Source organism: Drosophila obscura, unplaced genomic scaffold (assembly GCF_018151105.1).
Source record: "Drosophila obscura isolate BZ-5 IFL unplaced genomic scaffold, ASM1815110v1 contig_30, whole genome shotgun sequence".
Classification (NCBI taxonomy): Eukaryota; Metazoa; Arthropoda; class Insecta; order Diptera; family Drosophilidae; genus Drosophila; species Drosophila obscura.
This window is the reverse complement of record NW_024542818.1, coordinates 794,306-810,113: the sequence shown is the minus strand read 5'-3', so window position 1 is coordinate 810,113 and position 15,808 is coordinate 794,306. Positions and strand designations below refer to the sequence as shown.

Below are 15,808 nucleotides of genomic sequence, written 5' to 3'. Positions count from 1 at the left end.
ATTATCCAACTCATTCAACAAACAATTTGTTTTTAATTTAAAACCTATGTACATATAAAAATAATCTAAAGTGGAACGTAAAAAATTCATTATCCTTATTGTCCCTGCTGAAAATCAGAATGCACCCCTGGGGGTAAAACGGATTCTCATGATCGAAAAAATGTCCTTGATCGATTGGCACGCAAATTTCATGGAAGTGCAGGGCTCTCTAGTCGTCGTCGTCGTTGATGCCCATGCACCTGGGCAAGATCTTCAAGATGGCCGCGCAGATTAATTCGCACACGAAGTACATATATTGACTCTAAAGTGGAATAACAGTCATTAGATTGATAGAATATGCAGTAGATGAGCAAACTTACCATATTAATGACAATGTAGCAAATGCAGGCGTTGGCCGGGTTCAACGGGACTCCATCTGGGGCAGGGTCGTAAAAGTAAGAGAATCAACATTATTCAAATGAGACAGATATAAGAATGGTTTTTAAATTGAGTTCATTTGGGGAACCATACTTTCCAAGGATCGCAGGACTGTCGTTCGCCATAAAAATCTCTGTTACGATAACGAAGTTGGAAAATATAATTTGGAAATTAATTTTTTTTTGCTGCTGAAGTAAAAAGTGCATCTGGATTTTGTTTTCTTACAGAAAATCAATTTTTTATTGATTCAGAAAAAGTTCAGTTTCATTTTTTTTCTGGTTTTGGATGACAGCTTTTGCTCTTTAGGTTTTAGGTTTTTCTTTTTTTTTCTTACCAAAGAGACGTTTTCTTCTTCTTTTACTTTTATGAGTTCTTCTTCTTCGTTTAAATCTTTTGCTATGTTCGGTTTAACGCTTTCTGCTGCTTCGCCTCTCATTGGGCTAAGAGTGCCCTTTCCCTAGCTCTTGCTTGATTCTTCCTTGCCTCTTTTCTCTTTCTTTTTCTGTTCTGTTCTATACTGATCTATTCTCGTTTCTTGTATTCTTTTTTGTTTACTTACAATTAGATTTAATGTTTTTCTTCATTTAATTTTGGTTTCTTTGTTCAACTAGTCTTACTTTTCTTAAGCGAAATAAGCACAAAAGCTGCAAAATGTTATGCTTAAACTAATTTTTCTTTATTTGATCTGTTTTGGTTTTTTTTATATTCTTTTAACTGTATCTCTTGATCTCCAATTCAGTTTTTCAATGTATGATTTTTTGCATTAAAGTTGAGGGCACAAAAAGTACGCGTATAAATTTGAAAGTTGTAGCAAAGATGTCGCATTTTCGCATTTTTCTTGTTGTCATTTGTCCTTATGTTTTCTTTAGCTTTTACTAGAGTTTTAGATACAATTCTTTTGCCATATAAAAAATGCTTAAAAGCGTCACATTGATGCAAAAAATAATACCTTAAAAAATACACAGAGAGTTGAAAAGGATTCTTATTCATGTTTTCGTTTGCATTCGTTCTTCCCTCAGTTTTTGTTTTCTTTTCCTGGAGAATTACAATTAGAGATATAGTTTTTCGTTTTATTTTTGCGCATTTGCTTTGCTTAATTTTTTTGTGGTTTTTGGTTTTTATCATTGTTAATAAGAAAATGAATAAAGTTCTTTAAAAGACTTTGATTTAAAACTTAAAAATAGCAACAAGCGAAATGTACATTACTCTCATTTAATTATTCTGTTCTAAGTTTAATTAGCTGCTTGCCTTTTACGTTTACTTAAAGTTAGTTTACGCCTTTGTCGTCGTGTTCTGTTCCATTCCTACTCCTCCTAGAACTACGGTTCGCCTCGTTTACGCGTAATCCCTCACCCTATCGAAACTTTTGTTTTATGTGTTTTGTTTTGTTTAAGTTTAATGAGCTTGTTTCTTTTGCCTAGCTTTCGGTCGTGTCGTTCCTGCTGCCTTGCTGCCTTTGACGAGTAATTTTACTTTTATGTATTTTCATTTGGTTTTTCTCTTTTTGTTTCGTTTATATTCTTGGTTTTGTCAAAAAAGTTTCAAAAAAATATATATTCATCATTTCCTTAAATTGGCTTAATTAAAAAATGTTTATTTATCCTCGTCCTCGCCACTCACGCTCCTCGCCAGCCACTGCTCCGCCTCTAAACAACGACTAAGACGACAAAGTGTGCCTCCTCTACTCCCTCTTAAAACACAATTCAATTCAATACATTTTAATTAATTTAATTTATTACTTGGATCTATTGGGTGCGGGATTTAGGGATGTGGTTAGTTGGGTGCGGGCCATATAGCAAACATTTAACTAGTACGAAATCACATCGAAAATAAACACAAAACAGCAACGGAAAACATAAAAGTAAACGCTGATAGAAAAACACGCACACGAAAAAACCGTAAATTATTTGTTTGTTTTTGTTTTTTATTGAAATTTTTGTTGTGTTTAATTTTCCATTTTACGCACTAGACATTTTTTTGCATTTTAAAAATTACTTCAACACTCGCTTCAAATTTAATCGGTTCGCTCCTCTGCCAGAGAGAGGTCTTCAATGGGTGGGTGTGGGGCGAAAAAACCCAAGCAATCTTGTATCTTGAATGGGGTCTCTGCGATTTTAAGACAAATAATAAATTAACTACTTAAAATTAGTTAAAAAACTAAAGTAAAACGTATTAAATTAAAACAAAATACAGACGCAACACAAACAAGTTTCAAGTTTGTAGAATACACAAAAGAAATCAGTATAGGTTTTAAATTAGAACACTCACTACTCCATCACCGCTCTCGTCGATTGATTTTATTGTTTACCCATTTTCTTTCTTGCTGTCCATTCCTCCTTTTCCAAAATTAAACCTAACCTCAAACTGTGCGGCACGGTGCAGCGTGGCGTTTATCAACACTGCTCTGTCGCCCGCTAGCTCTTTCTCTAACTACACAAAAACTACAACTTGCTAAATGTGTGTGTGTGTGTGTGTCGGTCGTCGCTCTCTAACTAACCAGCTAATGGGGCGCTTGTCGCTGCTTCTCTTTTTACTACCCTCTAAAAATCATATGTCCTACCTCGTCGACCAACTGCTATATCGCTCTGTTCCGTTCATTCGCGCCTGTCAACACTGTACTTAGGTTCGCTAAACTTACACGCTAATGCTGTGATCTTATATACTAGCTTACTCTCCTCCGTTACATCGACTCGTTCTCTTCTTTCCCTAAAACATAAATTAATTTCTGCCTTTCTAGGGTGGGAACTAACTTAGATTTTAATGCTTTCTCAATTTGCTTAAGTTGTTTGCTGCTAACGAAAGTAAAATCAATAAAACCTATAGAAAAAAAATTGCACTTTGTGTGTGGTGTGTGTGAGAGTTCGAGTATGTGTGTTTGTGTATGTGAAGTGTGAGGAAATTGAAAAAAGTTTCAAAAATAATTTCGTTCGATTTTTTTATTGCTGTTGTATTTGTGATTTTTCTGCCGATGACAACAAATGCAGGCATCCGCATCCTCTCCATTGAATTTTCTAATTTTTATTGCTTTGCTTTTGGAATGTTTTGGCAAAATATTTTCCGTTATCCCTCGCTTTCTCCCTCTTCCACTAGAAACTTTTCCCGATGCCTGTATTACATATGTCCGTGTGTGTCCATCCTGCATGTCCGTTTGTTGTTTTCATAAATTTTTTTAAATTTTAGTTCGTAGTCAGTCTAAAAGCAAATTAATCATACGAGTAAGTAGTTAGATGAAACCAAACAGAATAACATTTGCATATTTTGTTGAGGTTTTGTTTTTGGGCTTAGGAAGACTTTTGGCGTTGTGTTTCTTACTTTTTGTATATAGTATGTATGTTATGTCTATATAATATGTGTATTTATGACTACATATAGGCAGGTGAACTTGCGGTTGTTGCGACCTGACAACTCTAAACCGAGAAATCGTTTTAGCAATCCCCATACACATTATATACGAAAATCAAATCAATTCAAAGACTTGGCTCAGGAATGTTGTTTGCTCTATGCGTGTGGGATCCTCTGTGTGTGTGTCTCCGAATACAAGTTGGCAACCCTGTCCGAGATCCGGCTATCCCTCAGACCCCACTTGGATCCGCTGCACTCACATCCTTCCTTATTTCCTTCTTCTTTTGCTTTGTTTTTTAAAATTCGAAAAAAATCACAAATACAATGGATGTCTGTCTGCGTCTGTGTCTGAATGTGTGTTAGTGTGTCTGTGTCCATGTGTTGGTGTTTTAAGAAAATAAATATAGGCTAGGCTCTGAAAAGGTGTTCAATTTAAATTCTAAACTTGCTTTTCCACTTTCCTATCTCCATTCTACATTCTCCAAAATCTACTTAATAGACGCTTACAAGACTAAAGAAATCCTCGCTTATTAACTAAGTTTCACTAAACGTAGTTCTTCTTTCTTACTGCTGCTTCTGCTTCGCCCTCCTGTTTTTTTCTTCATTAAACATTAATATTTTTTTTTATATCTGTTCTGCTTCTCTTTCGGTTGTTGATCCTAACTCTGGCTTACTCTTCAAAAAAACCAAACTCCATCATTCCTCTCATTCTACCGTTCTGCCTTTCGGTTTTCCCATCCAATCGTCTTCTTTTCCTCCTCCTCATCCAACTCTTTCACAAAGCTAAACTACAGTTCTACAATTTCAAATTTATTTTCCATGTTTTGTTTTTTTTTTAGTTTTTGCTACTTTTTGTGTGTGTTCTGTTTGGTTGGTTTTTGCTATTCCCTTTTATAAAGTGTTTGCCTCTTGGTTTCCTTGCTAATCGTCCATTTATCTCCTCCCTTCCATTTACTTCTCTTCTCTTGCATTTTGCAGAAAAATATACTATACCTAACTTGGTTTTTACCTTCAGTAATATGTCTAAAAAACAGTTAAACGTAAAAAACTGTAGACAGCTACAAAAAATTCATTCATTAAATCGACTGATGAGCACAAAAAATATGCTAAAAACTAGTACAAGATTTTTCTCTTCCCTCTCTCCATTCTTCACCTTCACTTTCACTTCCACTTCTACTTTTACATCTACTTCCACTCTTCTTGCATCGTATTCTTTCGCTTTCGCTTATTTTCCATTGTTTTTTTTTAGATCTCTAGAGCTACTGAATCTGCTGCGTACTGCAATTTTTCTTATATTCTTTAGTTTTTTTTAGTTTTACTTTTTGTTTTTTTTTTCGCTAAGTCTTAACCTAGTTTTCGCCCCACTTGGGGACTCTTTTTCATCATCTCTTTTGTTTTTCAATTAAACTTATGTTTCGTCTTCTTCTTTGACTGCTTGGATAGCACAAAATGAATGTCAAAAAGGGAGATAGACATGTTTTTTTTTTAATTTTAAAGTTCATTCAGTTTTGTTTTCTTTTGTTTTTGGATCTTTGCTTTATACAATTTGCATTTTTATTTGGGGGAAATAGGTAAAACGAAACAAAAGATCTGATCTTACCATGCTTTTGTCGCTATCTACGCTTTCTGCTTCTCTCTTTCTTCTTCTTCTGCTTCTGCTTTGTGCTGTTTAACACTGCTCAACAAAATACAAAATAAATATTACAAATTAGACAAACAGAAACAAAACATAGGTAGGGGATATTTCCTCCTCCTACTTTTCCTTATAGCAGGCCACAAAAACAAGGAAAATGTTGCCTCTAAGGTAAAAAATAGTTTACCCATTTTTAGCTTTTACTTTTTTCTTTTTTTCTCTAGATTTTGCTGCAGTTCGACTTAAGATTTAGGCTTTTTGTTTGTTGTTGTTTTTGTTTTCATCATCAAACTGCTTTTGGGGTTTTCTTTTTATTTTCTCAGTTTCTTCGATTAATTTTTAATCTTTTCTTTAACATACATTGCACACACATTTATTTTTTGTTTTTGTTTTGTTTTGGGTTTCGGTTGCTTCCTCTTTTCATCAATTAATTTCACAAATTTCTCTCTGCTTAGGTTTTTTGCTAGCTCAAAATTAGCAAAATAGTTTTATATATTTTTTATTCTTTCTTTTTCTATTTTTACATCCCCGTCGATCCGATCCGATCCTCTCCCGGGGGATCCTTCCCCATGCAATTTTAAATCTTTTTCTTTCTCTTAACGAACCTAGATCTTAACTAGAATCTGCTTTCGGATTTTCTTGCAGATGTTTCTCAAGTTATCCATTACCTTGCCCCCCGTTTGACTTCTTCTCCTCATCTTCTTTTATTTTCTTTTCTTTCTTTGATGTTCTGTTTTTTTTAGCAGTTCTCTTTTTGTAAATATTTTCGACTGCCTCTCGTTTGTTGTTCTCTTGAATTTTCTGTTGTTAAGCATCTTTGCTGTTTCCTCTGCTGTTCTCTGTGGATCTTTGCTGTTTTTATTTAGTGTATAACTATTTTCTATTATTTAAGTTTAGTCTTTGCTTTTCTTCACTTTTTACTCGCTTCTTTCTTTTTCTTTCTGCTTGGAAGCTTTGCTTTGCCTTGCCCTCTTCTCTCTCTATGCATTTTCTCCTTCTTCTTTCCTGCCTTACATGTATCTCAATTCATGTATCTTCTAAACAACTTCGTCCTCCCCATCTAACTTATTTCTACATGATTTTCCTTTTCATGGCTTTCGGTTTCGGTTTTTCTAATGTTTTCTGTATCTTTTTTAAACATTTATTTTACTGAACTGCATTGTTTTTTCTTGTCTGATTTATCTGCTTCTGAATGTTCGGTTTGTTGGTTGCTCCTGTGGTGGTTATCTTCTATATCCGATCTGTTGCTGCTTCTGCTTCTGTTTCTGCTGCTGTTGTTGTTGTTGTGTAGTGTTTGATGTTCCTCCTTCTCCTCCTCCTTCATCTTGCTCTGGGGCATGCTCTCTCACTCGTCCAATTTATATAGTACTCAAATGGGGTACTAGTAGATTATAGCTAAAATGAACGAAACTTTCATTAGATATCAGATACAATGGTACACGATTTGCTGTAGTTCAGGGTATTGGGAGTGGTTAAGGGTATCTTTTGGTGTGGGGTGGGGCTGGAGTAGGGGAACTCATGCAGTAGATGGATGATATTTACCTAGTATGGATTACCAGTGATTAGACTGCTTAGTAACTATACTATATATATGTGAGAGAGAGAAAGAGAGAGAAAAGAGAAATGATGTTGTTGATTGTCATATTTTGTTGTTTGTTGTTGTATCAATAAGAAGCAGCAGAAAGAACGAAAATAAACAAGTAAAATTGCATTGGTTTTAGTATTGATTGATTGAAATGATTGAAAAATAGTATTAATTGATTGATTGATTGTTTGTTTGGTGGTGAATGAACAGATATCTGAAGCAAACAGGCAAGCAACAACAGGCAGCACTCAAAAACACATGAAGCCGATGACTGTCAGTGTATCTGTTGTGTGTGTGTGTGTGTGTGTATGTGTGTGTGAGCAGTGTTGGCAAGGGTGTTCAAGTCCTGGGAAACGATGAATCCTTGGGAGAGGGTTCAGTTTCGGTTTCAGTTTCAGTTTTCGGAAAGAAGCTCTGAATGGAAAGCAAATGAAATGAAGAGGCGAGTGATTTATGATCATCTATTTTGGTTATTTGGTGGGTGGGTGGTGGCTTTTGGGTTTAAGAGAGAGACAGAGAGATCTAAGCTCTAAGAGCGAACGGCGCACATGCAAAACAGTGTTGGTAAACGCAAGAGATTCGAGTATCGTGTAGTGTGCTACAACCAAAAAATGGAATAATGGCAACTATAGCAACTAAATCAGTTTTTGATGGTGGGGTGGGGTGGGGTGGTTGGAAAACTCTTCTCTTGAGAACTTTATGGAGTGGGAGGTGGGAGGTGGTCGTGACAAAGAGATTTTGAAGAAACTCATTGCAGAGAGAGTTGGCAACAGAGAAGGGGAGCAAAGACAGAGAGAGAGAGAGAGATTCAGAGACAAAGACTGGGAGAGAAGAGAGAGACATCACTCACCTCGCGAAGACCTACTTGGGAGCGGCTTGATGTGGATACTGTGTGTATGCCTCGTCGGGTGATGCAGCTGTGCTAGCCTGTTCGGAATCTGTCATTGGCATTGTTGGTATAATAGTTGGTTGTGGTGCATAATATGGATAAGTTGGACTAATATACTGTAACGATGGAGAAAAGTTCTATAAAAGAAAACCGAAAAGAAACGAAACGGTAAAAAATGTATATAGAACAAACCAAGAAGAAAGCATAAACATTTCAAATAATAATGAGAGAAAGGAATAAAAGAAAAGAATAGAAAGAGTACAAATTATATATTAAATTATTGAAGATTTATCATTCGAGGCACACAAAAACACGGCCTCGGTTCGAGGAGTGCCGCATCCTGTGTTGTAAGTGGACAGAACTCTCTTTCTTTCTTTTCAATCAAAACAGATTTCAACCATATATACTGCATATATCGTACATATATGGATCAGATACATACATATATGTGGTATATATGTGTGTGTGTGTGTGTGGCTATGCAAAAGGTACACACACACACACATCTTTTCGATAGAAAGAGTCTTTACGGGGGAGGGTGGGGCATAGGGTATCGATCGATTGCTTACAGAGTTGCCAATCTGCAGGGTGGCCAACTGTGGCATCATCGTTCCATATGGCACGGCCGTGTCGCCACTGACCATCATCGAAATGCCGCGGGGTTGCACCTGATTGACAGCCTCCGGTTTGTATGAGGTGACGCCCAACTGCGGAGCGGCAGCCATTTGCATGTACTACGATAAAGAGAGGAATACCCATTAGTATACAAATATGTTACGTTAAATATCCATCATTTACTCACCTGATCATCTACCTGAGTGATCGGTTGGGTCATCATGTAGCCGGGTATCCACTGGGACCCAGCCACTGGATAGCCACCCACCTGGGGGGCACCGAATCGAGAGTACGGCACACCAATGGGAGTGCCCACATTGACGCTGACACCGTTCTGCTGCATGCTCGGGTCATAGGTGACGGGTATGCCCTCGGCAGAGACATCGCGCCACGCACGGGCATTCGGATCGGGGGTCTTGAAGAGATTCTTCTTTTTCGGTCCGCCATCAGCGAACTTCACCAGTAGTGGATCTTTGGCACCCGGTATTGTGTTACCATTGAACATCTGAATGATTTGCTCGCACTTTTCGCGACTCTCCATGCGGGCAAAGCCAACGCCTGCAAAGATCATTGATTTGAATTAAATATATATATATTAATTTTAAGTATTATACGATTTGGCTTACCCTTTGAGTTCATCTGCTGATCACGCAATATTCTGGTCGAAACAACTTGTCCGTATTTCGATAGCATTGCCTCCAGATCAGTTTCTTTGAAGTGGGGCGGCAAATTTGCAATATACAAATTTGTGGGATCCTGTTCCTGTTGCTGTGTGGTTGTTGTATGCGGATTTCGGGTCAGAGATCAACGCACAGGGTTGTGGAGATTGTTGATTGGTGGTTGAAGATCATTCGAATTGAATCAGTTTTTAGTTTGGATTTGTTTTGAGGTTTGATTTGATTTGATTTGTTTGTTGTTGGACACAAATGGTTAAACGTTACACAAAAGCAATTGGCATTAAGCATTGGTGTACAGGTGTAGGTGTAGGTGTTGGTGTGCATATGTATATGTATGTGTTTGTGTGTTTGTTGTTTATTTGTAAAAGAGAGAGAGAGAGGGGAGTAGAGAGAGAGATTAAGAACATAGAGAGATTTTGTCATTAGTAAAAATTCAAATTTCTTTCCAAAAATGTATCTGTGTTGTCGAACTCTTTATCTGTCTGTGGTGGATTGTCTGTTGTCTGAGTGTGTGTGTGTGTGCGTGTTAGTGTGCGTGAGAGTGTGTGTGTGTGTATCTGTGTGAAGTGTGCCTGACTGCTATGAGAATGTATTGGTGTATGAAGGCCTCACAGACTTAAGCAAGAATCTCGATAGAGCATAAAGTATCTTAAACCCCAAAAAAAAAAAAAACGGAGCTCCTGGAAGGAGCATCCATAGACCTATTTGAAATAAAATATATCCCCCCGCCCCCTGGTAGTAGATCTGGTGTTCCCTCAACGCAACAAAATATATGGCACGAGATGGTTTAAATGGCTTAACTAAGTTAAATACCTGATCAGCTGATTTAGTAAGTATATATAGTAGTATGTCTTAGGGTTTAAATGAGATCTGTTTGTTGTTTATACTTAGAGTTAAGATTGGTATTTGGTTTGATTGATATTTTGGCCGGCACAGGTTTGTAGCAATTTGCGTACTCAAAAACTCAACAAACAACACAACTGTTTCAAGAGCAGGTTGCAGTACGAGTAGTAGATGGAGTAGTAGTAGTAGTTGGAGTAGTAGTACAGGTTGGTGGTTATATACTTTTTGATTGGCTGGCTATAACTTCAAAATACACGAGTATACAGTTTATACAGTTGAATATATATAGATATGTAGAATATATATTTAGTTGAATATATATATTTATATATGATGTAGTAGAAGAGAGAGAGAGAGAGAGATTCGATTCATACGCTATATATATTTACTTGTTTCTATTTGGAGATGTTTCATGTGTGTGTTTGTGGTTTTCTATGGTTTTTTCTATCGCTTACCAAACGGTTTAAGGCCTACGCAAATACGCAAGTACATGTGTATGTGTGTGTGTGTGTGTGGTCTCTCGTTTATTGCTGGCCAACAAAAGCTTCTGAATTTAGCCATGTTTTTGCATGTTTTTAATGAGCATTTAATGCCTGCCACGAGAGTGGGAGAAGAGTAAGCTCTTCTTCAACGGACAAAAACTTTTTGAAGAATTAATATATGCAGTAATAAATGGCTAAAAGCTTTCATACGGATACGTATACGGATTCTAACGAATTTCAAACAGATTCCAGCATCCAGCAATCCATAAGCCTCTGCTAAGTGGCTGCTAATTATTGTTTGTGGCATGTTTACAAGTGGAATGGAATGTTTCCCCCAAAAATGGAGATGTTGTCGAATGGGGGGACTTTCTCTACTTAAATCAACGAGTGTTATTTTTGCTAGTATCTACCCAGATTTCCCAGATGTTTAGGAACTAAACTACAATCCAAGAAACTGATAAAAACTATATTCTAAATATTGATGTATATTTTACTTAAGTGTTAAGATAAGTCTTCTTTATAGCTATCTTGAAATGGAAACCAAAATGGATTGAAGGTATGAAAATAAGGCAAATATCAACAGTACAGGTACATGTCTTTATAAAGTACATACCAAAGGTTATAGAAAACATCATAACACATCAAGAAATTAACTGTGAAAGAACCGAATGCAATCATGGCCCAGCTCTCTTCGTTATCTTTTCAAACACTTCACACCTGTGTCAATCTGTGTTTTCAATAATCTTTGGAGTTACATAAATCTTTCCAACTAAAAATCCTCTAAGGGGCATACTTATAAGGGGTGGATGGATTCATAAATATCTAAAAATGTACTTTCAAATATAATCAAAGGAAAACATTATTCCGTACTTTCTTTATGACTAACTTGATGGATAATACGAGGGGGGGGCTGTGTATATAATATATACTGTATATACATAAAACTACACCTGACGAATGTCTTTATGGAGGATTCGTATATGTATACTACGAGTACGAGTATATAACATACATACTGCAGTATATAGTATGTATGTATGCTGTGTATACCTAATGAGCATGAGATTATACGCTATAATTACAATTAAATACCTGTACTATAATGCTTAATGCAATTAATTTACCAAACAAATCTCTCACTTATGGACACTATTGTTATCTTTTTTTTTTTTTGTGGGGGGATTTCTGTATTCAATAATTCAATTGTTTTTTGCAACTGCTAAAGGAAGATTAAAGAGAAGGATTATTTATTTGATGACTTTCTGCTTCATAACTAATGAATGCCATTGATAAATGCATTAATTCTCAATCGAATATATCGAATGTACACTATGACTAGCGAGTTTTTTGTATCCAATGGAACTACCTCTAGCGAAAAAGAAAACCAACAAAAAGGAGCATTAATTTCTAGAATTTTGGTTTCTGAGGTTTTTTTTAAATACTAGACAAATTGTTTGTAGTCTCTATTTTGGTTATAATGGAGGATAAGTACGAGTATGTGTGGTTTTTGGTATACGACAAACGGTTATACAAAGAGAGTCTTGAAACAACACTACGAACTAGGGGATGGGCTAGGGTATCGGGGTTGGGTTTGGACAGGACTTTTTTGGTCTGGGATTCTGGAGGGATATGATACAGAAGTAATAGAAAAATCAATCAAAAGAATACGCATGTAATTTCAAAAATAGATTTGTACGTTTAGTTCCACGCTTTGGAAGGAGTTTAATTTCGTTTCCAGAAGAAGAATAAAATCTAATAGAAACTCAATAGGCCATCAACCAAAATCAAGAAATTTAGATAGAAACTTAGAGAAAACTTAAATAGTAGAAGAGAAGGCAGCTTGTGGAGGCGTGGTCAGTACATAAAGCGAAATGAATAAATGAACAAATGATTTGGAGCTGGATTTGGGCGGGGATTGATGGAGATTCAACTGGGGGTTTCTCAGGTTCTGGGAACTGGGATCTGGGATCTGGGGTTGGGGCTGGGGCTGGGGTGGGGATCTTCTTTTTGGGCGGTGTGTGGGGGGTGAGTATTACTTGCATGCAAACAAACGTACAATGGCCGGCCTATGAAGCACCCAGATACCCACTTTGGCCATCTGAGCTTGCACGCCCTTCCCCTGCAGTCCCTTGACGGCGCACTCGGCAAAGGCTGGCTGCTCGAAGTCGACGAAGCCGTAACCTGCAAAAAAGCATATTTTGTTTTTGTTTTTCGTTGTTGTTGTATTTGTTTTTTGTGTGTTGTTGCGGGTGTCGGGTGGGTTGGGGGAAATTTTTTATTTATTTTTATATATTTTTTTTTAATTGCATGTATAAATATATATATAAGATATACAGAGAGAAATAGAGAGATTGTGTGGTGTTTATTTAGATTTCCAATATTTTTTTTCGCACACAAATTGAAAATTGAAAACGAAATTCAATCAAAAACCAATCAAAAAAATACGATTAAGAAAAATCATGAATATTTTTTAAATTTTTTAAGGGCGTTGGGTCACGTGCAACATAATTGAAACAAAAACAAAATATTTGTTGAGCGAGAGCAAAGAAAGAGAAGAAAAAACGGGTGAAAATTAAATTAATAATTAATTTGGTTTCAGTTAAAGTAAACATAGAATAAATACTACAAAACAAATTCAAATCCATGATTAAAGGAGATATCTTATTGAAATATTAAAGAGAAAAATACTAAACAAATATTGGGAAAACACAAATAGATCCTAATAGTAAATAAAATACTGTTAAAACTATATCAATAAATCAATATCTACAATACTACAAAAAAAAATTGCTCAAAACTATATCAAATAAGATTCAGATATAATCAAATCAAAGAGAAAAAATCTATATTTATATTAATACACGCACAAACATTGACAGAGAAAGCCTTTCATAGTTGTACAATTTTTACAGCTTGCTCAGTTCAGTTATCGGTTATTATATAGTTTGCAGTATATTATCATTATAGTCATTATCATTATCATTAGCAATAGTAGTTGGGGTGCATTTGTAGCAGTAGATAATGCTACTGGTAATACTTGACTGAGTACTGAGTATGTAGTATACAATATATATAGAGTGGAATGCATGAATGACACGATTGCGAAATGAGAAAGAAACCGAAATCATAAAACTCATAGCCAAGAGAAGGAAAATCAAGGGTATATAATCGAAATATTTCCAATCGAATCTTTGATTTGGCATGTTGAAAATCATATAATATCTATACAGAGGGTACACAATGTATACATTTTTATTTTGTATAACGAACAAGCAATAATATTTGACAATGTTTTAAAAGAAACGAAAAAAAACTAAGTTATAAGAACTAAATCAAGGTGTAAATGCTGACTATTCTCCAATGACTAGGAAATCTATTTTTTGTTTGACTCTTTAAATCTTGAAATTCGTTGAAAAGTATTCAGCATTTTCCTCAAATATAAACAAACATTAAATAATATTTCAATGAAATTTTAGTTTTCTCTTTTTTTAATTTTTTTTTTTTGTTTGTTTTGTAGTATTTTTATAGGTATTTTTTGGGTACATAAACACATACTAATAATACATATACGAAAAACACACATAAATAAAATAATGATGAGAATGGTGAAGAAAAAAATACCTTTACATTTGTTTGTTGTTTTATCTAAAATCGCCTTGGTTGATATAATGGTTCCGTATCTGAAAAGTGGGATACAAAGGAGAACAAAAAGAATTAGAGGGTGGAACTATAGTCGAGTCAACAATTTATGGGGGAATGGTAGTGGGGGGAGTGGAGGGCTGCGAACGAACGACCACAAAGAGTGGGATAATCAGATTATAAACACATTCATGTATCTCTCACTCTGCGTGTCTGTTGGGTGCCACGTGGCATGTGCCATACAAATGTTGTACCTTTTGAATAAGTAATTAAAGTCCCATTAAAATTAAATTTTTATGCTCGTGCCGCTCGAAAGTAGGCAATAGTATCTGTATCCCATTTTCACCTCTGCAAAGGTTCCTTTTGGATAGAACGTAGCCCGTATCCCATAGTGGGGGGAGGGGGGACCGCTACCCCTTTGAATTGCTCATTTATTCTTGCCCCATAATTGACTTAGTCCGTGTGTCCTGTGGCGCTCCATTTTAGCCTGACAGCCATCCTGCCTGCCTGCATTGGTGCTTGCTGCCTGATTGCCTGCCCCCTCCCTGGTGGCTTGGGTTGGAATTAAATCGATATCTTCTTAGTTACAACTCCCCTCCTCCCTCCCCGCTACAACCCATTGAACCCACACCACCGTTATAAATACATAGTTATAATAACATTAAAGCCTCGAGCTTCGGCTTTGCCTTTTCCCTCCTCTAATAAGCCGCTTATTTTGATTGCCTGCAGCGGGAGATGGAGACGGAGGTGGAGAGCTGCAGAGTGGAGTCTGCAATTTTCCCCCCCGAGGAAAAGAGCTGGCAAAACAAATTAACCTTCTATTTAATTACGAGACTTATTACCAAGGAACCAAAGCAACCTTCTGCCATCTCCTCTTTCTCTGATGCTTTTCCATTAGTTTTTTATGCTTCTGTGACGCCACTAATAACTTATTTTTTATGCATAAAGGAAAATGCGAAATGGAAATGGCATTCGTTCGTTTCGTTTCGTTCCTTCGTTCAGTCGTTGATGTTGACCCATAATTAAGTGGTGGGGCACTTGTGAAAGGCGGGGGCACGCTGCGTATGCGTAATACCACACACATAATAATACGTTTACTTTCCCCGCCGCATCACCGCCTCACTGATTTTTCCTTTGCTGGTGGTTTTCCCCCCTACCCCGAAAAACATTCAATTTTTTTGTTTTTGTTTTTTTTTTTCGGCCATTGATGAAGCGTGCGCACTAATTAGTGGTTTTTGTTTAGTTTGCAGAAACTTTTGATGGGTGCGGGGGTGGCAGGCTGTCATTTTTTTGGGGGTTACTTTTGGACCTCGACCAACCATCCGCAAAAGAACCAAAGGGGAGGGTGGCTTTGGTGGCTTTTGGGGGTGACGCAGTCACGCGGAAGGGACTGAGGCTTAGCCCCTCATTAGCAGAACGGATGAAGGGGTGGGATGAAGGGGTCGAGTGGGTAGCGTGGTGCGGTTTTGATATGGATTTAGGGTTCATTCCCAGAGAGAGAGAGAGAGAGAGCGAATGAGAGAGTGAGCCCTCAATCAATAGTCCGTCACATACAACATTTCGGTTCCGGATGGCTGGCATTTGGTATGATTGATGTGGCCCCAAAAGCTTGAGCCCCATCTCAAATTGTGGGGAGGGAGGAATATCTTAAAAAAAAGAAGCTGCACATACAGGAAGGGAATATGT

General features: G+C 36.7%; 1 protein-coding gene and 1 long non-coding RNA gene across 23 annotated transcripts in view; both read right to left on the bottom strand.

The window, feature by feature from the left end:
- On the bottom strand, positions 1-5,416 carry LOC111073981. Its single transcript, XR_002607770.2, has 3 exons — positions 511-5,416; positions 360-415; positions 1-301 (listed from the first exon to the last, which is right to left on the bottom strand). It is a non-coding gene; the product is annotated as an uncharacterized LOC111073981 (long non-coding RNA).
- Positions 5,417-5,509: 93 nt separating this feature from the next.
- Positions 5,510-15,808, bottom strand: part of LOC111073978 (protein alan shepard) — a 147,832-nt gene continuing 137,533 nt past the window's right edge. For 7 of the 22 annotated variants that reach the window (XM_022366566.2, XM_022366569.2, XM_022366570.2 and 4 more), the window contains 8 exons: positions 14,105-14,163; positions 12,540-12,664; positions 9,108-9,249; positions 8,669-9,039; positions 8,436-8,600; positions 7,828-8,003; positions 6,935-6,975; positions 5,510-6,787 (listed from right to left, as the gene is read on the bottom strand). In XM_022366566.2, coding sequence (XP_022222258.1) covers positions 7,839-8,003; positions 8,436-8,600; positions 8,669-9,039; positions 9,108-9,249; positions 12,540-12,664; positions 14,105-14,163 — 1,027 coding nt within the window. In that variant the 3' untranslated portion in view covers positions 5,510-6,787; positions 6,935-6,975; positions 7,828-7,838. The remainder of the gene's footprint in view (positions 6,788-6,934; positions 6,976-7,827; positions 8,004-8,435; positions 8,601-8,668; positions 9,040-9,107; positions 9,250-12,539; positions 12,665-14,104; positions 14,164-15,808) is intronic. The other 15 variants (XM_022366567.2, XM_022366568.2, XM_041594606.1 and 12 more) reach the window with 11 other exon arrangements.